Genomic DNA, 24941 nt, shown 5'->3' with positions numbered 1-24941 from the left:
TAGGAAACGTTGCACCACTAGGTTGAAGACGTAGGCCAGGCATGGAACATGTTGGAGTCCGGCAAGCTCCAGAGCTGCTACCAGGTTCCGGCCCTTATCACAAACGACCATGCCTGGGCCCAGGTGCAGCGGCTCAAACCATATTGCCGTCTCATCGAGGAGGGCATCCCTCACCTCGGAGGCAGTGTGCTGTCTGTCCCCCAAGCTGATCAGCTTCAGCACAGCCTGCTGACGTCTACCAACGCCAGTGCTGCAACGTTTCCAACTCGTAGCTGGGGTCAATCTAACAGCGGAGGAGGAGGCGGTGGCGGAGGAGGAGGCGGTGGCGGAGGAGGAGGCGGTAGAGGAGGAGGAGGAGGGGGGTGTTCTTCTCGTGTCCCTGCCAGGAATGTTAGGCGGGGAGACGAGGTACACCGGGCCAGTTTGGGAAGCAGTCCCAGCCTCAACTACATTCACCCAGTGTGCCGTCAGTGAAATGTAGCGTCCCTGTCCGCATGCACTTGTCCACGCGTCGGTGGTCAAGTGGACCTTTGTGCAAAGCGCGGAACTAAGGGCCCGCCTGATGTTGAGTGACACGTGCTGGTGCAAGGCGGGGACGGCACACCGGGAGAAGTAGTGACGGCTAGGGACGGCATAGCGAGGTGCCGCAGTTGCCATCAGGTCCAGGAAGGCGGGAGTTTCAACAAGCCGGAACGCCAACATCTCCTGGGCCAGCAGTTTAGCGATGTTGGCGTTCAAGGCTTGCGCGTGTGGGTGGTTAGCAGTGTATTTCTGCCGCCGCTCCAATGTCTGAGAGATGGTGGGTTGTTGTAAAGAAACGCCTGATGGTGCCTTTGATGGTGCAGGAGAACGAGATAAGACAGGACCAGGGGAGGATGAGGTAGAAGTCAACAAAGTGGCGGAGGCAGATGAAGTGGTGTCCTGGCTCGTCCTCTGGAGTGCATCGCCAGCACAGTCAGCAGTGGCAGAGGCAGTGGCAGTGGCGTGAACGGCAGGCGGCCTTTGTCCTGCCGTTGCTGCCTGCCACTGATTCCAGTGCTTGGATTCCAAATGACGGCGCATTGAAGTGGTGGACAGGTTGCTCTTCTCAGAGCCCCTAATCAATTTCGAGAGGCAAATTGTGCAGACAACACTATATCTGTCCTCGGCGCATTCCTTGAAAAAACTCCACACCTTCGAGAAACGTGCCCTCGAGGTGGGAGTTTTTCGGGGCTGGGTACGAACTGGAACATCTTGGGAGATTCCGGGTGTGGCCTGGCTTCGCCTAAGCTGCTGACCTCTGCCTCTGCCTCTAGCTACCCTTTTTGGTGCTGCACCTGCCTCAACATCCACACTACTTTCCCCGCTTGACATCCCCCCTGTCCAGGTCGGGTCAGTGTCCTCATCATCCACCACTTCCTCTTCCAACTCCTGTCTCATCTCCTCCTCCCGCACAATGCGCCGGTCAACTGGATGCCCTGACGGCAACTGCGTCACATCATCGTCGATGAGGGTGGGTTGCTGGTCATCCACCACCAAATCGAACGGAGATGGAGGAGACTCTAGTGTTTGAGCATCTGGACACAGATGCTCCTCTGTTAGGTTCGTGGAATCGTGACGTGGAGAGGCAGGTTGAGGGACAATGAAAGGAGCGGAGAACAGCTCTGGGGAGCAGGGACAGTTTGGGTTATTGTTCTGTAAAGCTTCGGAATTTTGGGAGGAAGGAAGACAAGACTGTTGGGTAATAGGAGGAGAGGAGGCAGAGTCTGACTGGCTGCTGGACAATGTGCTGTAAGCGTTCTCTGACAGCCATTGCAAGACCTGTTCCTGGTTCTCGGGCCTACTAAGGTTTGTACCCTGCAGTTTAGTTAATGTGGCAAGCAACCCTGTGGCACTGTGGAGTGGCGCAATGCTTGCTGCCCCACAGGAGTAGGCACGGGACGCCCTGTGGCTTCACTGCTACCTTGCTCCCCAGAACCATTCCCCCGACCTCGCCCACGGCCTCGTCCACGTCCCTTTCCGGGAGCCTTGCGCATTTTGAATTCCTAGTTAGAAATTGGCACTGTATACCAGTAGTAAAAATTGTGGGTGCACGTAACCCCAATATATTCTTTGAATTACCAGTCAGAAACTGGCACTATATGGCAGTAGCAAGAAATGAGGGTATTTGTATTCCCAATATATTCTTTGAATAACCAGTCAGACAATGGCACTGTATACCAGTAGTAAAAATTGTGGGTGCACGTAACCCCAATATATTCTTTGAATTCCCAGTCAGACACTGGCACTATATGGCAGTAGCAAGAAATGAGGGTATTTGTATTCCCAATATATTCTTTGAATTCCCAGTCAGACAATGGCACTGTATACCAGTAGTAAAAATTGTGGGTGCACGTAACCCCAATATATTCTTTGAATTCCCAGTCAGACACTGGCACTATATGGCAGTAGCAAGAAATGAGGGTATTTGTATTCCCAATATATTCTTTGAATTCCCAGTCAGACAATGGCACTGTATACCAGTAGTAAAAATTGTGGGTGCACGTAACCACAATATATTCTTTGAATTACCAGTCAGAAACTGGCACTATATGGCAGTAGCAAGAAATGAGGGTATTTATAACCCCAATATATTCTTTGAATTCCCAGTCAGACAATGGCACTGTATACCAGTAGTAAAAATTGTGGGTGCACGTAACCCCAATATATTCTTTGAATTCCCAGTCAGACACTGGCACTATATGGCAGTAGCAAGAAATGAGGGTATTTGTATTCCCAATATATTCTTTGAATTCCCAGTCAGACAATGGCACTGTATACCAGTAGTAAAAATTGTGGGTGCACGTAACCCCAGTATATTCTTTGAATTCCCAGTCAGACACTGGCACTATATGGCAGTAGCAAAGAAATGAGGGTATTTGTATTCCCAATATATTCTTTGAATTCCCAGTCAGACAATGGCACTGTATACCAGTAGTAAAAATTGTGGGTGCACGTAACCCCAATATATTCTTTGAATTACCAGTCAGAAACTGGCACTATATGGCAGTAGCAAGAAATGAGGGTATTTGTATTCCCAATATATTCTTTGAATTCCCAGTCAGACAATGGCACTGTATACCAGTAGTAAAAATTGTGGGTGCACGTAACCCCAATATATTCTTTGAATTACCAGTCAGAAACTGGCACTATATGGCAGTAGCAAGAAATGAGGGTATTTATAACCCCAATATATTCTTTGAATTCCCAGTCAGACAATGGCACTGTATACCAGTAGTAAAAATTGTGGGTGTATATAGCCCCAATTCTATTGCTAGGGGACTTGCAGGGTATTTCTGGGGTGAAGGTGGGGGGGCACACCGTTGGAACGGGTATCGGGGTATATATCGGGTATACGGGAATACACTGACAATGTATTCCATTCAGGATCCTGGGAAAGCTGGGTTGCGGCGATTGAGCCCGTCAGTGCCACGTTACACTGACAAGCTTCTCCCTGGAATTTAGCTCTTACAAGAGCTGTTGTGGTTGTCTTCTCCTTCCTATCCTAGCCTGTCCCTGCCTACCCAGAATCTAAGCCCTAGCTAGCTGGACGGAAACCTCCGTCCTCGGTGAATTGCAAGCTCAGAATGACGCGAACCTGGGCGGCGCTGTTCTTTTAAATTAGAGGTCACATGTTTTCGGCAGCCAATGGGTTTTGCCTACTTTTCTCAACGTCACCGGTGTCGTAGTTCCTGTCCCACCTACCCTGCGCTGTTATTGGAGCAAAAAAGGCGCCAGGGAAGGTGGGAGGGGAATCGAGTAATGGCGCACTTTACCACGCGGTGTTCGATTCGATTCGAACATGCCGAACAGCCTAATATCCGATCGAACATGAGTTCGATAGAACACTGTTCGCTCATCTCTAATAGTCACAGCACAGTCATCAGACATCTGCAATGTCACAGCCCACGCTGCTGACCATTTGGCCAAGATAGAGACTTGGCATTATGATGTAATATCACTTGATAGGACCAAAGGGAGGCATGTTCCAGCCTGAAGAAGGGCACAGGATTTCAGCCCTTCCTGCCAACGACATTTTTCAATTTTCGTTTTTGACACCCCACCTTCCAAACCCCATAACTTTTTTTATTTTTATGTTCTCAAAGCCATATGAAGGCTTAATATGAAGGCAGGACATATTGTTCTTTATGATGCTACAAATTATTATTCTGGGAAGGACGAAAAAAAATAAAAAAATGTGGTGGATTTGAAGAAAAAGTGTTTTTGTGTGACATTCTTACAGCCTTTGTTGTTACGACGTTGCAGCCAAAATGACACGTGACCCGTATTGTATTTGTCGGTATGATTCTGAGGTACTAAATTTACATGGTTTTAATTGCATTTTACCCCTTAACAAAAATCTAAAACTTTGCATGAAAATGTTTTTTCTAAAAAAGTTGCCATATTCTGACTCCCGTAACTTTTTAAATAAAACGTTATGGCTTTTACAAGTAAGGTCTGCCTGAATGAACATGAATTAAAATATTAAATTTTATTAAATTCTATTAAAATAGGACTAGATCAGCCAAATTCTCCATTATCAGGCAAGGCTGAGTGGAGAGTAACAATAGATTATGTAATGCAGCATGCTCCCCTTATTTTAATGTCAAGAAAAGCCTTTGGTTTACATTTACATATTCCAACTTTGGAGAGGTGTCTGCTGTAGAATGTGGTGGCCATGCTGCAGCATGGTGGCCGCTATCTTTAAAGGGATTCTACCATTAAAAAACCTTTTTTTCTAGGTAACTCGTTGGACTAGCCTTTAGAAAGACTATTCGTCTCCTACCTTTGGAAGTGATCTCTGCCGAACTTCGCCGAACGTACTGCGCATGCGCAAAATTGCGGTGTGTGCACTATGGCCGCGGGAATGCGCAGTACGTTCGGCGAAGTTCGCCGAACAGCGTACTGCGCAGGCGTCCGATGTCAAGCCGAAGAAGGAAGGGGAGGATGCAGAAGAAGATAGAGGTGGCGCTGGAGTCTGTTTTCGAGCAGCAATGGGGACGCCCCCATCGCATTTCCTACGCTGGAGCCCGCCCCCATCGCTGCGAGAGAACTAATTAGCATACCGTTACAAACCAGTATTTCGAACGAACGGCGCGGCGGAGATCACTTCCAAAGGTAGGAGACGAATAGCCTTTCTAAAGGCTATTCCGACATGTTACCTAGAAAAAAAAGTTTTTTAATGGTGGAATCCCTTTAAAGACCCTGCATCTGCCGTACTACTCTGATGGATGTCGGGAAGGGGTTAAATAGCCAGAGCTAAGGCGTGACTACACGAGTGCGGACTATTAGATATATGCGGGCATCAGGAAAGAGGGAAGAATACTGTATATAACACAGTGAACCTGAATGGGGGAAGCACAAACTGATCCCCCAGCTTGCTGAATTGATTGGAAGTGGGGAGAGAGAAATAACCACTCATTTAGTACCTCTGATGAACTTGACATGCACTTTTAGCGGGAAAACGCGTCAGATGTTTCTTTCGTAGCTCATACTGTGTACATCCAAGGCTGTTCTTGACAATAAAATAAGGGGAACATGTTGCATCACACAAAATATGCACCCAGTTATTATTAGCCACCCAGCCTTGGCTTTTAGTATAATAGGACATTTGGCTAATAAAGCTTACTATTTTAATTAGTGTTCTTTCAGGAAGATTTGTTGCCCAATTTTAACACAGTAGATTTCTGAACACAAACCTCATACATCAATTGTGTTATGATCTGTTAGAAGTCAAAATCGAAAAATTGCTGTGGCTGAAACGGTTTCTAGGTCATGGTTGACACACAGATACAGATCTAACCCACATGCTGTTTTCTCATGGACGAGTACATGCACACATTTGAATGGTAAATAAACTGTTTTTATCCCACCAATCTGAACAAATCAAATATTTTCTCCTGAAAAAAAACTAACTACCTGTAATCTAACAAAAGCTTGGTTATACAAACCTTAAAGGGAAGTTGTGAGATGTTTTTTTCCATTCTAAACTGATTTCAGCACTACATTAATGAACTTTCCTATGGTGCCCCCCTAACATTACTGTTGCTGAAAAGTCAAGTTACAAACTTTTAGAACCTTACTTCAGCGTATGACATTTAACCCTAAGTAGCCACTGGGGGCAGGAGCAGCTGTAACTAGTCATGTATTCCTTGCACTAAATCACACTCTGTGAGGCTAGGAGTTAGGTATGTATCAAGCCGATGTCTGACAGTGAAGGACATGTCAGCCACAAGGTTTGATTTAGTGCAAGGACTGGACGATTATAAAAAGCTTCTCCCAGCTTAAGGTAAATTGGCACATACCAGTTTAAGGTTCTAAAGGTTTATAACTTGTCTCTTCAACAACAGAAAACTTAGTGACGGGTACTATATGAAAGATCGTTACTTGATTCTAAGGAAAATGTTTGCTCTCGTACCGTGTTAGCCAGTGGGTAGGAAATATTTAAAAAAAAAAAAAAAAAAAACAACTTTATAGTCTTCAGTAGTTGATACCTTTTTAATGGCTAACTTTAATAACTAATAATGATGACAGATTACAACGTTTTGGAACTCTTGGTTCCTTTTTCAAGTAAATTTAAAAAACATTTCTGAAGGATGCATATTTATGTACAAAAGGACACATAGGGATAGAATTCTAGTAGGAAGGGTGGGAAGAGGGTTAATAGTTATTGGTAGAAACAATGTAAACAATTCCAGGTTCTCAGGTTCTTATCAGTTCACACGGTCTCAGGTCAGTGATTTCTTTAGGATGCCATAAACCCATGTGACAGATTTAAACCCTTCGCCAGTGTTTGAAGCAGGGTCATAAGTTTATACTCCTAAATCCGTCGCTCTTTCCTTGATTTAAAATTCCCTCCTAAAACCAAAATTGTCATGTCATCGGTGATATTATGATCCTCATTACAGAAATGTTTTGACACGGGGAGGTCCATTCTTCGTTCTCTAATTGTATGGCAATGTGAATTCATATGCATTCTAAGCTGCTGTCCGGTCTCTCTAACATACAGATTTTCAGTGGGACATTTGGTGCACATTATTAAATACACTACATTAGGTGTGTTACAGGTGAATGTACCTCAGATTTGATATTTCCTGTTAGAGTTTGGAATCTCTATCTTGTCGGTGGTCAGTATGTGAGGGCATGTTTTGCACCTCGTCTGTCTGCATGGGAATGTTCCTGTGCTAGTTGGAGGTGACAGTGAGCTGCTAATAACCATATTCCTGAGGTTTGGTGGCTGTCTATAGCACAGGAGAGGGGGGTCTGGAAATATGGATTTTAGACGGTGGTCTTTTTGCAGTAGTGGATGTAGTTTGCGTGTAATTCCTCCAGGTGTGGGTTGTATGTGACGACCAGGGGCACCCGATTGTTTTCCTGTTTGGTATTGTATTTTAATAACTCCGATCTTGGTATTCTGGTGGCCCTGGTGATTTGGTTGTCAATTGTTCTTTGATGGTAACCCTGCCTCAAGAAGGTGTTTTTGAGGCCTCCAAGGTGTTCGTCTCTATCTTCAGGGTTTGAACATATGCGATGGTATCTGATAGCCTGGCTGTAGACAATGGAGTTCTTTATGTGCTTAGGATGAAAGCTATCCCATCTTAGGTAGGTTGGTCGGTCAATCGGCTTCAGATACAGCGACGTCTCAATTTTGTTGTCCTGTAGCTTGATGACTGCATCCAGGAAGTTTATTTCAGAGAAGGAGTAATTGAACGTCAGGTTGATGGTGGGGTGGAACTGGTTGAATTGTTCATGGAAGGTTTTCAGCTGTTGTTCAGACCCAGTCCAAATGATTAGGATATCGTCAATGAAACAGTGGGCCAAAGGCCTGGTGGTGCAGGTGGATAGGAAGTCACTCTCAAACTTGGCCATGAAGAGATTAGCGTACTGTGGCGCCATTTTGCTCCCCATTGCGGTGCCAGTCTGCTTTAAATAGATGCAGTCACCAAAAGAAAAGTAATTGTGGGCGAGGATGAATTTTGTGAATTTCACCACCGATTCAGTGTTCATACCTCGCTTTTCCATTAAAAACTGGCAGGCGTTTACACCGTCCTGGTGTGGGATTTTGGAGTACAAGAATTCTACAACCATGGTGGCCAGGATGGTTGCATCTGGAAGGGGACCTATAGTGGTTAGTTTATTTAATAGGTCTGTGGTGTCCTGAAGATAGCTGGCTGTATCCATCACTAAGGGTTTAAGAGTACCCTCCACCCATCCAGAGATCTGTTCAGTGAGGGTGCCAACACATGAAATGATTGGTCTCCCTGGGTTCCCAGGTTTGTGCAATTTTGGAAGCATATAAAAGGCCCTCGTCCTTGGACTTGCTGGTATGAGGCCGCTTAGGCCTTTAGCTCCATCTGATAGGCCGGAGATAACCTTTTCCAGTTTTTTGGCGTATTCCACTGTAGGGTCTGAATCCAATTTGGAGTAGTAGTATGTGTCAGTCAGTTGTCTGTGTGCTTCCTGTATGTAGTCTGAAGTATTCATCATGACTATGGCACCACCTTTGTCTGCTGGTTTAATGATGAAGTCTTTGTTATTTCTCAGGGATTGTATGGCCCTTCTTTCCTAGGCACTGATGTTAGACGGCAGTCTTTTATTTGTATCCAGTATAGTTGATTTGACCATGTGTCTGAAACAGTCTATGTAACTATCCAGATCAAATTTTCATCCTGTTGGAGGTGTCCAATCAGATGTCTCCTTTCTTGCTAAGATTGGAACCTCTGAAGGAGCAGGTTGGGTCTCTTCTGTGTCATGAAAATATTCCCTCAGGCGCAGTCTCCTGAAAAAATCCTCCATGTCACTGCATGGTTCGATATTCGTTCGAATAGTCGAATATTGAGTGGCTATTCGAAACGAATATCGAATATTTTACTGTTCGCTCATCTCTAATCCCTATGTGTCCTTTTGTACATAAATATGCATCCTTCAGAAATGGTTTTTAAATTTACTTGAGAAAGGAGCCAAGAGTTCCGAAACGACGTAATCTGTCATCATTATTAGTTCGCCATTAAAAAGTTATCAACTACTAAAGACTATCAAGTTTTTTGTTTTTTTAGATTTCCTACTTGATTCTAAGACTGGGTTAAGGCAAAAAAAAAAAAACAAAACACCTGACAGCTTCCTTTTAAATAGAAGTTAATAATGCAGACTTGAGACCAGCTTAGTAAAATGCACCAGAATTCTGGTGTACACGCTTTATAAAAGATATAATGTGTATTTTACATACATTCTAACTGTTGCTGCACCTCGTCTGGCAGGTGGAGGAAGCTTAATATGACTGTGAGCCTGATAACCTTAATAGGTGGGCCTGATAATATAAAAATTCTGGAAAATGCACCACAATTTTATCTGAAATTAAGTTAACTAACAAGTGGTGTAAAGTTAGATCTTTAGACTGTGTAAAAGTACATCAGATTTTCAAACAAAATTAGACTCATTGGAAAATCTGGTGCACTTTGCACTGTCTAAAAGTATGACATTATTAGCCTATTTGCTCTGGGGAGTACCGTATTTTTCGGACTATAAGACGCACCTAGGTTTTAGAGGAGAAAAATAGGGAAAAAAAATTTTGAAGCAAAAACTGGTAAAATATTTAATATATGGAAGTTGTAGTTTTGCAACAGCTGCAAGGCCACATCGACAGGTGACCCTGCAGCTGTACGGGGATGCAGAGAGTGGTTTTTTTTGCAGGGTCAGAAGTACTTTTTAGTTATACCATTTTGGGGAATATCTATTGCTTAGATCACCTTTTATTGAAAAAAAAAAAAAAAACCTGGTGGTTTATGATATATGATTTTCTACTTTTATATATATATTCTAGGGACAGGAGGTGATTTAGAACTTTTATTTCATATTTTTAAATCTTTTTTTTTTCTTTTTAACTATTTTATTCCCCCCCCCCCCACTGTATTGCCGTCTATGGGACATTCTGTGTATTAGTATTACGGCTGGTCATAGACCCAGCCGCAATACTAATATATAGCAGTGACAGGCCCGGGAGCCTCATTAGGCTCCCGGCTGTCACCCGAACAGGTCGGCTCCTGCGATATCGCCGCGCAGGAGCCGGCCTGCAACTTCACAGGTATGGGGCCGGTGGGGACCGGCCCCGGGGGAGAAGGGGCCACCGATACTGACCCGGCATCCGCTGTACTAGAGAGGCGGATGCCGGGGAGGGATAGAAGCTGGGGCCTGAGACATCGCTGCCCTGCCCTGCATGAAGCCAGCGGCGGGGGGACGGAGGAGCGGAATAGCATCGCCCCTGCTGCTGGCTTCATGCAGGGCAGAGGAGCGCAGCGATGTCTCAGGCCCCGGCACCTGTAATGGCGTCTGTCACTAGCCGGCTTCCGCCTCTCTATTACAGCGGATGCCAGGCGCCACATTCGGCCTATAAGACGCACCCTTCTTTTCCCCCCAAATTTGGGGGAAAAAAAGTGCGTCTTATAGTCCGAAAAATACGGTACATACAATATGAAAGTCAAATATAATTTTTGATTTATATAATCAACTAAAGCAAAAACATACCTGAGGCAGTGCTCGGACTGATGTGATGCCACTCTCCGATTGATTTGTTTTCACATGGTATCCATTCCTTCTGTTTAGTATTTGCAGACATGCTAATAACCGAAGAGGCCTATTAAATGCATCAGCCACACTTATATTCCTTACAATTGGTGCTTTAGACAATGCAAAACCAAAAATCCAAAATTGTCCCACAAAACAATGTTTCAATGCTTTGCTTTGTGTGTCACTTATATCTGATGTGTCAAAAGCTTTTTGTTCCACTGACAATGTTCTGCTTTCCACAGTATCTAAAATATCATCCAGCTCTTGTGCACATAGTGCTTCCATTCGTCGCTATTAGCAGAAAAACACAAAAACATTGTTTATTAATTACATTTTTTGCCAGAAATGAAATGGTACAGAATAAAACAGCAGCAGATCAATTAAGTAACTAAGTAGGTTACCCAAAAAGGAGGACATTCCATGGCCCTACTATCTGGAACAAAGATTCATAGGAAAACTCATTGGTCCCATCAGCAGACTGCATCCTTTATGATGTATGATTATCAGTAGCACGTTGCCCTGTGTAAACAGGGATGTGCTGCTGAGAATCAATTGAACTGAATGAAGGAAGAATCATCACTGTAGAAGTGCATGGGAGAGAAATGATCATTGTAGTGATAGTTCCTCTATGTTCTTTGCACTGGACTATGTAAATGACTTAGCAGCTAGACAAGTGAAAAGGGGGCCATGTTGATACTGCTTATCTCAGAAACTATATTTCAGCTGATCTCGTGTGCCAGTTTAATATAGCTGTGCTTCCTACAAACATCTGAAAATACATGCATAAAGTCACAATTATAATCTCACACGAGAAAGAATTTAATATTTTTCAGATACATTTTAGAATTATCAGTAGGGTACATGTCAAAAGAATTAGCAAAAATGTCTGGTTTTAGTGATGATGCAATAAACATGGTGTGTGTTTTTCATTTGAAAATAATAATGGCCTGGTTTTCGTTCTAATTTTTTTTTTTTTTTACTTTAACCAGTTTAAGATAGGACCATCTTCTTCAGCTCTTGGCAAAGATTTTAGATTTTTTTTAGTACATTCAGTTTTGAAAGAGAATGTTTTATTTTGTCTCTTTGTTTTCAGGACAAAAGTAAAACTATGTGTACTCCTTTCCTTTCCAGTGTTTTTTTTTTTTATCTGCAGGTTACAAAGTTTTTTTTTTTTTTTTTTTTTAAATGTAGATTGTGAGCCCCCCGTAGAGCTCACAATGTACATTTTTTCCCTATCAGTATGTCTTTTTGGAATATGGGATGGAAATCCATGCAAACACAGGGAGAACATACAAACTCCTTGCAGATGGTTTTTGCCCTTGGCGGGATTTGAACACCAGGACCCAGCGCTGCAAGGCTGCAGTGCTAACCACTGAGCCACCGTGTGGCCCCTTGCAGGTTACAAAGTTTTGTCAAGATTGTGGCTAGAATTTGTGAAGGCTTTCCTCTTTCTTATTTAGTTTTTTATATTGGCAAATTTTATTTTTTTTATGATGATTTTTCAGGTACCCGGGTTGATATATTATCCCAACTAGCTTCCTCATATACAATAGTGTTGATCTGGGTCCACTAAGCCCCAACAGCATTAGCAATTATCATAGATTGTCTCTAAATAAATATCAGATATTTACCTTCCACTTTATCCATGTTATTTTGATGACAGATGCTGCCTTATGCATCTTTTCAATGTGCTTCCTTGTAAGCCAACTTTTGACAGCTATATGAAGGCAAAAAGTAATATTACTATTTATTAATATGCTAAGACCAATATCACTTTACCTTGACATCACTTTACCTGCTTGGATCGTTGTGGCAGCCTTCCTGTGTTTGGCCAGTTTTTTATGTTTGTATTGTCTCCAACAACACTGAATTTTTATTACTTTTTCATTAAGTGCCAATGCCCTTTGTTTTTCAAGGAAATCTACCTAAATAAAATATTAAAATTATAGTTAGAATTTTAAAAAAAATGTAATAGAAATGCCTTCATATACATGTAAAGGTACTTGGTTTTCTTACCATAAAGTGTGTCAAAAATACTTTTGTCGTACCACAGTGTGCCCAAGAATTACTTGATGGATACAATTTAGACAAAGCCTGCTGTAGAATGTTCTGACACATAATCTCTAGTTTATGTTTCTTCACACCTTCAGAAGGATCTGCAAGTAGAAGAGTTTTAAGTACTACAAAACCAGAAACTGCAGCTATAAAAGTTATTGAAGGTTAAAGAGTAGAGATGAGCGAACAGTGTTCTATCGAACACATGTTCGATCGGATATCAGGGTGTTCGCCATGTTCGAATCGAATCGAACACCACGTGGTAAAGTGCGCCAAAATTCGATTCCCCTCCCACCTTCCCTGGCGCCTTTTTTGCACCAATAACAGCGCAGGGGAGGTGGGACAGGAACTACGACACTGGGGGCATTGAAAAAAATTGGAAAAAGTCATTGGCTGCCGAAATCAGGTGACCTCCATTTTAGACGAATAGTGGATTTCAAATCCGGGTCATATGAGAATGTGAACTTTGTGACTATGAGACAGGGATAGCTGTACAGGCAGGGATAGCTAGGGATAACCTTTATTTAGGGGGGAATGTTATTAAAAATAACTTTTTGGGGCTCTATCGGGTGTGTAATTGTGATTTTTGTGAGATAAACTTTTTCCCATAGGGATGCATTGGCCAGCGCTGATTGGCCGAATTCCGTACTCTGGCCAATCAGTGCTGGCCAATGCATTCTATTAGCTTGATGAAGCAGAGTGTGCACAAGGGTTCAAGCGCACCCTCGGCTCTGATGTAGGAGAGCCGAGGGTGCACTTGAACCCTTGTGCACCCTCAGCTCTGCTACATCAGAGCCGAGGGTGCGCTTGAACCCTTGTGCACACTCTGCTTCATCAAGCTAATAGAATGCATTGGCCAGCGCTGATTGGCCAATGTATTCTATTAGCCTGATGAAGTAGAGCTGAATGTGTGTGCTAAGCACACACATTCAGCTCTACTTCATCGGGCTAATAGAATGCATTGGCCAGCGCTGATTGGCCAGAGTACGGAACTCGACCAATCAGCGCTGGCTCTGCTGGAGGAGGCGGAGTCTAAGATCGCTCCACACCAGTCTCCATTCAGGTCCGACCTTAGACTCCGCCTCCTCCAGCAGAGCCAGCGCTGATTGGCCGAATTCCGTACTCTGGCCAATCAGCACTGGCTAATGCATTGTATTGGCTTGATGAAGCAGTGCTGAATGTGTGTGCTTAGCACACACATTCAGCTCTACTTCATCGGGCTAATAGAATGCATTGGCCAGCGCTGATTGGCCGAATTCCGTACTCTGGCCAATCAGCACTGGCTAATGCATTGTATTGGCTTGATGAAGCAGTGCTGAATGTGTGTGCTTAGCACACACATTCAGCTCTACTTCATCGGGCTAATAGAATGCATTGGCCAGCGCTGATTGGCCGAATTCCGTACTCTGGCCAATCAGCACTGGCTAATGCATTGTATTGGCTTGATGAAGCAGTGCTGAATGTGTGTGCTTAGCACACACATTCAGCTCTACTTCATCGGGCTAATAGAATGCATTGGCCAATCAGCGCTGGCCAATGCATTCTATTAGCGTGAACTGAGTTTGCACAGGGGTTCTAGTGCACCCTCGGCTCTGCTACATCAGATTGCTACATCTGATGTAGCAGTGCCGAGTGTGCATCAGATGTGTAGTTGAGCAAAACTGACTCAGCACTGCTAAGTCTGCATTCGCATAGGACCTGATGAGGCTTGATGAAGCAGTGCTGAATGTGTGTGCTTAGCACACACATTCAGCTCTACTTCATCGGGCTAATAGAATGCATTGGCCAATCAGCGCTGGCCAATGCATTCTATTAGCGTGAACTGAGTTTGCACAGGGGTTCTAGTGCACCCTCGGCTCTGCTACATCAGATTGCTACATCTGATGTAGCAGTGCCGAGTGTGCATCAGATGTGTAGTTGAGCAAAACTGACTCAGCACTGCTAAGTCTGCATTCGCATAGGAATGCATTGGCCAGCCTTCGGCCAATCAGCGCTGGCTCTGCCGGAGGAGGCGGAGTCTAAGGTCGGACCTGAATGGAGACTGGTGTGGAGCTATCTTAGACTCCGCCTCCTCCAGCAGAGCCAGCGCTGATTGGTCGAGTTCCGTACTCTGGCCAATCAGCACTGGCCAATGCATTTCTATGGGGAAAAGTTAGCTTGCGAAAATCGCAAACTGACAGGGATTTCCATGAAATAAAGTGACTTTTATGCCCCCAGACATGCTTCCCCTGCTGTCCCAGTGTCATTCCAGGGTGTTGGTATCATTTCCTGGGGTGTCATAGTGGACTTGGTGACCCTCCAGACACGAATTTGGGTTTCCCCCTTAACGAGTTTATGTTCCCCATAGACTATAATGGGGTTCGAAACCCATTCGAACACTCGAACAGTGAGCGGCTGTTCGAATCGAATTTCGAACCTCGAACATTTTAGTGTTCGCTCATCTCTATTAAAGAGGACTATCAAACCAAAAATGAAGTGCACTAAAACTTGTCCTTTATTAGTAATTTTAAAAGCCCTAATCCGCAGGAGGATTAGGGAACATATCAATGATATAGTACGTATGGAACCTACACCCATATCTAGACAACTCTGGGAATGGTGATATTTCAAATTTGCGCTTCCAGGGCATAGAGCTGGTTACTAGACCAATGAGGGGGGGGGGGGGGTAACTTTAACCGAAAGGTCCTGCAAAGGGAAGCACGCTGGACCTTTGTCCTTGATACTGTACATCCAAAGGGCTTGAATGAGGTCATTTCTTATAGTTGCTTCTTATGACTTGTCCTGGCCGTTTACAATGCATAATGTGCTGACAATTGAGCGTGTGTAGGGTGGAGGGTTTTAAATAGGAGGGAGTGAATACTGCATTCTCTGCTAGTGTGTATTAGCTTCTAATATCGGCTCAGCTTGATTGTATGCATGTGTGTCCTCTAGCATGTGGGGGTTGTGGGTGATTCATGGAACCAAATAACAAACACCAGTTAGACCAGTAACCCAGCCTAAGGCTAGTAGTGAGTCTATATCAGGTGGATTTTATAGGTCGAATATTAAGGCCTTTTCCTGAGAGACTTACATATTTAGGACGTTATCACCACTCCATTCCACCTTTTAATATCTCCTACTATTGGTGGTAGTCAAATGGTGCCACTATTTTTTGGGCTTTTAAAATTACTAATAAAGGTCAAGTTTTAGTGCATTTCATTTTTGGTTTGATAGTTTTCTAATTAGTGCACATATTGTTATGTCAGTCCAGGTAGCTGCAACGGGGCTAAGGAATAGCAGTAGGAAATCTCGCCCTGCACTACTCCCACTAGCTATCCCGGTCCCTGCCTCACGGGTGTGGGCCGGCTGTACTCAGGCTAAGCCTGACCCCGACAGCTCCTCTCTCACTGATACCGTAGGCCTAGAGGGAAGTGGGAGAAGGAATGCCCTATAAGATCTCTAGGGACTGGAGACTAAAGGGGGTCACCCCTAACGAACAAGTGAAGCTGCTACTGACAGGGACTGACAAGGGTGTGCGCTGACTAACAACACAAGCAGCACACAGGAAAAATGTGGGAAAGGATTCCCCCAAACCAATATGGGAAGGAACCTTACACTAGGAAACAAACACAGGGAAACTGAGTAGAAATCAAAGGATAAGGCAATTCACTCACACAGTCAATTATACACAGAGGGAGGATTGGTGAACACAGAAGGGAAAACACACAAACCAACTCGTTCACCCAAACCTCCCAAAAACCAACCACGGAACTTCCTCTATCCCAGATAACCACCTACTCCTCCTGCTAAGGCCTAGCTCTTTAAAAGAGACACTCAGCACAGAACCATGGGAGGCATGGGTTTAAATACAGAGTAGAGACCACTCCTCCCAGGTGCAAATGGGAGGACAGACTAATCAACCAGGAAATAAAGCTGCCTACCAACAGTGCGCGCGTGCAAGTCAGAAGGTGTGCACCAATACCCACGACAGGACAACCCCGCAGCGCCAGGATGCCACCCCAGACACCGCGCAGCCAAAAACTCCCCAGGTAAGAAAAATAGAAAGCAATGAACCAAAATACTCCTAACACATTTTTTGCATTTATATTTACTATTTGGAAGCTTAAAGAGGACCTTTCATGGTTCGGGGCACAGGCAGTTCTATATACTGCTGGAAAGCCGACAGTGCACTGAATTCAGCGCACTGTCGGCTTTCCTGATCTCCCCCCCCCCCCCCCCCGAGTAAAGAGCTATCGGTCCCAGTACTGTAGCGCTTTACAGTCAGAGGGGCGTTCCTGACAGTTTGTCAGGAACATTCTTCTCCACAGCAACGCCTATAGCGCAGTACAGTGTGAGCAAGGAGGACCGCCCCCTCCCTCTGTTCACAGTTCTCGTCCATAGACGAGTATTATCAGGAGGGAGGGGGGCGTTCCTCCCCAGTCTCAGAGCACAGCACGATTTTTCAGTTTCAGCACACAAAAATACATGGAAATAGCCTATTATTCAAGAAAAAGTTTTTTGGTCATTGGCCTGTGTTACTAGAGGGGAAATCAAACCTGGATTGAAGTTTGGCATAGGGTAGTAGGGAACACATAAGCCTAGGGCCCGAGATGGCCACCATGAGGCCAGGTTCATACTCTGGATGAAAGAGGAAGGCTGTCATTGAGGATTGAGGCAATAGGACACCACAGGGTGGGAAGCAGGGGTTCACCCAGAGGAGGGAATTGGTATGATTTAGCGCAAACCATAGCTTCTCTATTTCCATCCATTTTGGAGTATGCCAATAAAGTGTGCCAGGTTGGAATTCTCTGTAGATCAGTAAAAGAAAGTCAAGTTAGGGTGAGAGAGGCCGTCCCTTTCTTTTGGAGCTTGTAATATACTTTATTAAGCTATCAAACGTCTTTTTAACAGAAAAGAGTCTGTAAATTTCCCATTAGCAATGCTGTAACTAAGCATTGCCAGGGAGAGACTGTCTGTACACCTTACTCAATGCTGTATGGAGAACTGAAGCATTTACCAAAGGGAAAGGGGGAATAGTCACTTCAAATAGCTGTATCTCCGGTTTTATACCATCTAGAAAAATGTATGGCTATTATGTGTATCCACGTACTAGCTGCAATAGGACATGAGATATCACTAGTTAAAGAGGACCTGTCACCTCCTCAAAGATGTGCAGAATTATATACCGTGTGAGAGAGTGAAGAGTGTGATCTGGGAAGACAGGTATATTACAGCCAGGCACCTAAAGTGTGTTTGGTAAATTCAGCTGTGTAATCAAGGCCTGATATAGTCGGTGTGTGAAGACTAGGAGTGTGGCACCACGCAGACAGAGCTGACCTGTCCAGATCAAATCTACAGAGCAGGTACTGTGCCACCCGTTGTTGTTGCCAAGGTGAGAGTCTGGTAGCCAGCCTCCTGTATAGTCAGGGAAATGTTCCTTATGTTTAAGTGAGTTCTCTGCCGAGAAGGTTTTTGTTTTGGTTATTTTGTGCCTTTGCAAAGGCAGTGAATGCACTACAAGTGAATAAAGCCTGAACTTGTGTGCCACCCAGTGTCTGTGTCCCTGTTTCCTGCACTGCTACAAGCATCTATCTGAGCGATTCCCCACAACCGCTTGAAAGCTGACAGTGTTTTGAGTTAATATCAACATTGGTGCCGACTAGCTTCATCGCTGAGCATTCCTCACGGCCCAGCAATGATGCTGGGCTGTAAGGCCTGCCCTTTTATACAACCAAAGACACAGCCATTTGAAGTAACTATCCCAACAGCTCTGCATCCACTCTACATACTTACAATACAAATGTGTATGGACTCTCCTTAGTAATGGAACTTAGAAAATTAGATACGACAAATTATATTACAAAAATGTTCACCAAGCATTCACAGCACAATAGCAAAAAGGAAAAGAGAAAAAAAAATGAAATTACATTTATGAGGTCCTTATGCATAGACTCGGGCATTATAGCAAGATCAAGAGCAGAATTAAAATAACTATCAATTGTGGGTTAAGCGTGTCACAGCTACCTCAGACGATAGAGACTGCACTAGCAGCTTGACATCATGTTTAGTAACGGCAGTATCCTGCTTATTTGCATTGCTGCAGAAAGATACTACAGGGGAAGTTTGTCTAGGAAATCCACTGGGATGGAAATAGAAATCAGATGAAAGGAGAGGAGATGGTACATCTGTCATATAAATCAATATATATATATTGCAGAAGACATAGATAATATATTTAAGAGCTGTAGATATAATGCCTTCTCCGGACTGGAGACCACAGATGGTGGAGCCACACAAGATAATAGTTCACAGCTTATCCCAATATTCAAAAATATTTGCCTCTGTAGAAAGCAGACGTTTCCCTCTCGGGGGTCTTGGCAAAGGTAAGGAGTTCCCTTTTATGCTTAGAGGAACACTGGGGGGGGGGGGGGGGGTCAAAAAAGTAATTCTGCTAGCCTCTTTCTATAGTGGCCTTATAAGCACCCCGTTTAATCAGAGGATCAGGATGTGCAGAGTTATTTACCCAATATTCCATAGGTGTGTGACTGCTGGTGAAGTTAGCCAAGCATGATGCAAGTGCCACACACGAGAGTCAACAGAAGAACCAACTACAACAAGCCAGATATACCCTTAGGAGAAAAGTTGATTGCAGACAATACTGGTAGGAGGTCAAGGCAGTGAAAACTATATAAATACTTGAGAAGGCTTTGTGGGTGTGACCTGGGTACATGGCAGGAAGAAGTCAGGGTGGATGGAGACACGATTGTTGTAGAGGATTTCCCATTTGGCTCTAACAGCATGCATGAATTGTGTCTTTGACTTGGTAGTACAGTAGCTTGGCTAGCAGACGATATGGGGAAGCTGATGTGCTCCCTCTGTGTCAAAAAATGAGAAGAATCTATGAGAGCCCCAAAGATGTTTCAGCTAAGTTGCAAGGAAATGGACAGGGTAGGAACCTCTAGATATTTTCAGAATGCCAATAAAGAGGACGTTAATGCGTGATAGGCGATTCTCAAAGTCTTCGGCTCTTTCAACTGAAGATGCCATTTGATGTTGAAATTCAGAAATTTGAGTAGGGATAGGGTGTTGCGCATCCTCCACATCCGAGATTCAGTACTGTGTTTCGTAAGTTTCTGCATGTCATGATGGAGAATAGAAGAGTCTTTCTTAATAACCAGCATAGACTGGCAAGTACTGATAGTGGCCAAGAGTTCAGCTAATTCTTGATCCATATAGGAAGGAGAAGCAAGATGTTCCTGTGAGTAGAGAGTTCTTGGCGGACTCAGAGAGCCTTCGAAGAATGACAGGGAGGGTTCTGGAGAGTTAGGGTCAGGCTTGCCCTGTAGCCTAGAGTTTCTTTTCTACACAAGCCTGGATTTTTGCTACAGCTCTATAACTGGAGGGAAGGTGGTAAGTTAAGCCCTCCAGAGAGTGGGAAGTGAGCTCCTCTGCAACAGATTCATCATCAGAAGGGGTCCCTTTTTCTTCATGCCTCCCATATGAGATCACAATAGGTATAATTCACAGAAAGATTAACTGGAAAAGAGGAGAGCACTTGAAGTACTACAAAACAGCCATGAGATGAAGGCAGATGACTGTGAAAAACAAAGGCTGTGTTAATGGATATGTAAAAGTAGAAGAGTCAGTAGCAAAGGCACCGGTAGCAAAAAGGCTGGTACTGAACAATTGTAGGGAATACAACAGAGAGAAGAAATAAACAGCCTGAAGTAAGGGAACAACGTGTGAGCCAGTGGAGAGGGGTAATCATTGGGGTAGCAGCCCAGCACTGTCAGCCAGTTGTCATGAGGCACACCAGACCCCTAATCCCCCATCAATACCCCACCAGGCAGATGAGGTCTGGTGTAGGGTTAGTCGACAGGATCCCCTGGTCAGGAGACACAACAGGCAACAGAGCTAGATGTTGAAGGACTATGAACACATGTCCAAGATGGTGGCACTTGCACACTCATACAATTTTATGTCTGCTCCTTCCATACATAAGAGTACATAGAAAGGGATGAAGTGGGTAATGTCTGATATAAATTTTGGTAACATTGAAATCTGCCTTCTATTTATTTCAGAGGTGTTTGGAGATTTTTACTGCTAGTAAATTATTCCAACTGTCAGGAAAAAAAAAAAGCATTCTGTTCTATTTCTCTGGGCTTATTCTACTTAAAACTCTAATTGAATTGAGCAGGTTGCAAAAGCACAAATCTAAAAGTGGTTTTGGACATGATTTCTGAAGTTTTGTGTTCTAGGTATTAAAAAAAAATTGCTTCAGAACTCCATTACAAAACATCTTGAAAAGGAGTGTGAAAACATGCTTCCAAAATCTGCTTCAAAAACCTAAAGTAATGCAACCAGAGGAATGCCCAGGATTTGCAGGTTCATAAGCATACGCATTAAAAGATTAATTTCTGAATGGGACCACAGTAGTTTGACATAAAAAAAAGGACAGTTTTAACAGCCCATACAGGACCATGTGTGTTTTCCTCTGTGGAATGTCTGTGAAAAGCGCTGCGGAAAAAAAAGTGAAGCTTTTACACCACGTTTTTTTCTTCAGCGTTTTTTAGCTGTGATTCGCTATGTGGGGCCTTAAAGCTCTATAGGAAGTCTGTCAACAGGAAAATCCCTATTAAATATTAAACAGAAAGTTCCTATAAAATAGCACACAGAGAATTTCCGTCCATATCATATCTAAACGGAAAATGCCAGTGTGATTAGCTGTGATTTACAGTACAGACCAAAAGTTTCGATACACCTTCTCATTCAAAGAGTTTTCTGTATTTTCATGACTATGAAAATTGTAGATTCACACTGAAGGCATCAAAACTATGAATTATCACATGTGGAATTATATACTTAACAAAAAGGTGTGAAACAACTGAAAATATGTCTTATATTCTAGGTTCTTCAAAGTAGCCACCTTTTGCTTTCATTACTGCTTTGCACACTCTTGGCATTCTCTTGATGAGCTTCAAGAGGTAGTCACCGGAAATGGCTTTCACTTCACAGGTGTGCCCTGTCAGGTTTAATAAGTGGGACTTCTTGCCTTATAAATGGGGTTGGGACCATCAGTTGTGTTGTACAGAAGTCAGGTGGATACACAGCTGATAGTCCTACTGAATAGACTGTTAGAATTCGTATCATGGCAAGAATAAAGCACCTAAGTAAAGAAAAACAAGTGGCCATCATTATTTTAAGAAATGAAGGTCAGTCAGTCCGAAAAATTTGGGAAAACTTTGAAAGTGTCCCCAAGTGCAGTTGCAAAAACCATCAAGTGCTACAAAGAAACTGGCTCACATGAGGACCGTCCCAGGAAAGGAAGACCAAGAGTCACCTCTGCTGCGGAGGATAAGTTAATCCGAGTCACCAGCCTCAGAAAACGCAGGTTAACAGCAGCTCAGATTAGAGACCAGGTCAATGCCACACAGAGTTCTAGCAGCAGACACATCTCTACAACAACTGTTAAGAGGAGACTTTGTGCAGCAGGCCTTCATGATAAAATAGCTGCTAGAAAACCACTGCTAAGAACAGGCAACAAGCAGAAGAGACTTGTTTGGGCTGAAGAACACAAGGAATGGACATTCGACCAGTGGAAATCTGTGCTTTGGTCTGATGAGTCCAGATTTGAGATCATTGGTTCCAACTACCATGTCTTTGTGCGACGCAGAAAAGGTGAACGGATGGACTCTACATGCCTGGTTTCCACCATGAAGCATGGAAGAGGAGGTGTGATGGTGTGGGGGTGCTTTGCTGGTGACACTGTTGGGGATCTATTCAAAATTGAAGGCATACATGGCTACCACAGCATCTTGCAGCGGCATGCTATTCCATCCGGTTTGCGTTTAGTTGGACCATCGTTTATTTTTCAACAGGACAATGACCCCAAACACATCTCCAGGTTGTTTATGGGCTATTTGACCAAGGAGGAGATCGATGCGGTGCTACGTCAGATGACCTGGCCTCCACAGTCACCAGACCTGAACCCAACCGAGATGGTTTGGGGTGAGCTGGTCCGCAGAGTGAAGGCAAAAGGGCCAACAAGTGCTAAGCATCTCTGGGATTGCCTTCAAGACTGTTGGAAGACCATTTACAGTGACTACCTCTTGAAGCTTATTAAGAGAATGCCAAGAGTGTGCAAAGCAGTAATCAAAGCAAAAGGTGGCTACTTTGAAGAATCTAGAATATAAGACATATTTTCAGTTGTTTCACACTTTTTTGTTAAGTATATAAATTCCACGTGTGTTAATTCATAGTTTTGATGCCTTCAGTGTGAATCTACAATTTTCATAGTCATGAAAATACAGAAAACTCTTTGAATGAGAAGGTGTGTCCAAACTTTTGGTCTGTACTGTACAAAAATGTGACGGTTTTTGAATTTACAACATTTCCCTTGTGGACGTTTTTCTGCAAGAAATCTAGCCAGAATTCCATCTACTTTGCAGGTATTGTAAAACAATGCCCAAATCATGGCGTTTACATTATATGGGGCCCTGGCCTAAATGTGACGTGGTAATGCTTCCTACAATTAAGGGCTCGTTCACATCTGCGCCCGGGACTCCATTATGCAGGTTTCCATTTCCTGCACAAAACAAGGTAGGAGACGGAAACCTGCAGGCATCTTTCAAACCCATTCATTTGAATGGGTTTGAAAAGTGACTGGCCATGAGCATTTTATGCTCTCTGTGGCGAAACTGTTTTTTTTTTTTTTAACCAGACACAGATCGGACATGCAGGACTCTGTGTCTGGTTTAAAAAAAACTGGTTTGCCGCTCACGGCCGGACTCGTCATGACAGGTTTCTGATAACGGAGAGCCGAACGCTGGTGTGAACCCAGCATAAGTGACAAACAAACCAAAAACAATCCCAATTACAACTTTTCATTACAGTTGATATATTTACCTCATTTTAATATACTGTTAGAAATTTTGATCCAGAATTGCAAACAGTAAAGTGATATCCAAATAGGAAGATAAGGAGAGAAAAAAAGAGAGAAAGAGAGAAAAGAATTAATAGAAAAACAGCTAATGAGATATTAGCTGCATAACACCTGCTTAAGGCTGAGGCTCCACATTGCGGAAACACAGTTTTTTTTTTCTTTTGTTGCAGATTTTGTTGTGATTTTTTGAGACAAAGCCAAGAATGGCTACAAAGAAATGGGAAAAAAGGAAGTTCTTATACTTCTCTCTTATCTAATTCAAACAAAACAAAAAAAAGCTGCGTTCCCAATATAAATTTTTTAAACATAAAAAACATGCAAAAATAAAAACAACATAAAAAACCCATATGTGTCACCAAAAAACCCCACAGAAATTAGTTGAATAACACAAATGATAAAAAAAAATGTTATAGCCCTCAAAACTGCACATACAAAAAAAGTGAAAATGTGTCTGGTACTGGACCAGAAATTGTTCTGAAATTGAAGTGGTTAATAAAATTTTAAAAAAATAGTAGCAAGGACCCACCGGGCCCCTTAAGGTTGCAAGCCCTGTAGCGGGTGCTACAGCGATAGTTGCGCCACTTCTTAAGTCAATTTCATGATTTTAGCTTGTAAATACTGATGCATAATACTGCCATATGCACGGAGTACTGAAATATGTGTGGAGAAACTGTGAGATCTTCCTGAGCTTTTGTTGGCTCAGTTTGGATGTCGCCATTGTACGGCTCCTCAATGATTGCTGTATATTGTATGTTTTTCCATTGCTGTTTGCCAGTTTCTAAATAAAGAGTTGATAATACTGCCATGTGGCTTTACTATTTATTTTTTTTGAAACTGGTAGTTCCTCCTTAGGTCTTGCTGAATTAAATTTACAGTATACACAGTTGATTATGCAAATACCATAAAGTATGCAATGTATATGCTCTAATTGTTTTCATGCTACAGTATTTAACCACTTCAGTACCCGGCCAATTTGTGGTCCAGTACCAGACACATTTTCGGGTTTTTTTTGTATGTGCGGTTTTGAGGGCTGTAACATTCAACTAATTTTTGCATCTTTTTTCAGGGACACATAGGGCTTTATTTTTATGTTGTTTTTATTTTCGAATGTGTTTTAATTTTTTTTTTTATATCCGGGAAAATATAAACATAATAGGAGGGAAATTGTGTCTGGTATTCACTTTTTTTTTTTTTTTTATTTAATAACACAAAGTGCTACTGAAAAACTTTATAAAATAGTTTTTCCTCTCCATTACGGTAATTTTTATTTTGTATGGTGTTCTCGGGGGTGGGGCTATAACCTTTAATAACGGCGTTTTATTAGCGTATTATTTTATTTATTTTAATTATTTTATTTTCATTTTTTTAAACTTTATTTTTATTT

General features: G+C 43.1%; 1 protein-coding gene across 1 annotated transcript in view; it reads right to left on the bottom strand.

Moving 5' to 3' along the window:
- MYO19 (myosin XIX) overlaps window positions 1-24941 on the bottom strand; it is a 112541-nt gene that overhangs the window by 5448 nt on the left and 82152 nt on the right. The window contains exons 21-24 of the mRNA XM_075266397.1: window positions 12598-12761; window positions 12377-12506; window positions 12213-12298; window positions 10540-10872 (exon numbers count right to left, since the gene is read on the bottom strand). Of these exons, the coding sequence (XP_075122498.1) occupies window positions 10540-10872; window positions 12213-12298; window positions 12377-12506; window positions 12598-12761 (713 nt within the window). The remainder of the gene's footprint in view (window positions 1-10539; window positions 10873-12212; window positions 12299-12376; window positions 12507-12597; window positions 12762-24941) is intronic.

The sequence above is a fragment of the Leptodactylus fuscus genome, chromosome 2 (genome assembly GCF_031893055.1).
Source record: "Leptodactylus fuscus isolate aLepFus1 chromosome 2, aLepFus1.hap2, whole genome shotgun sequence".
Taxonomy (NCBI): Eukaryota; Metazoa; Chordata; class Amphibia; order Anura; family Leptodactylidae; genus Leptodactylus; species Leptodactylus fuscus.
This window is presented reverse-complemented; position numbering and strand designations above follow the sequence as displayed.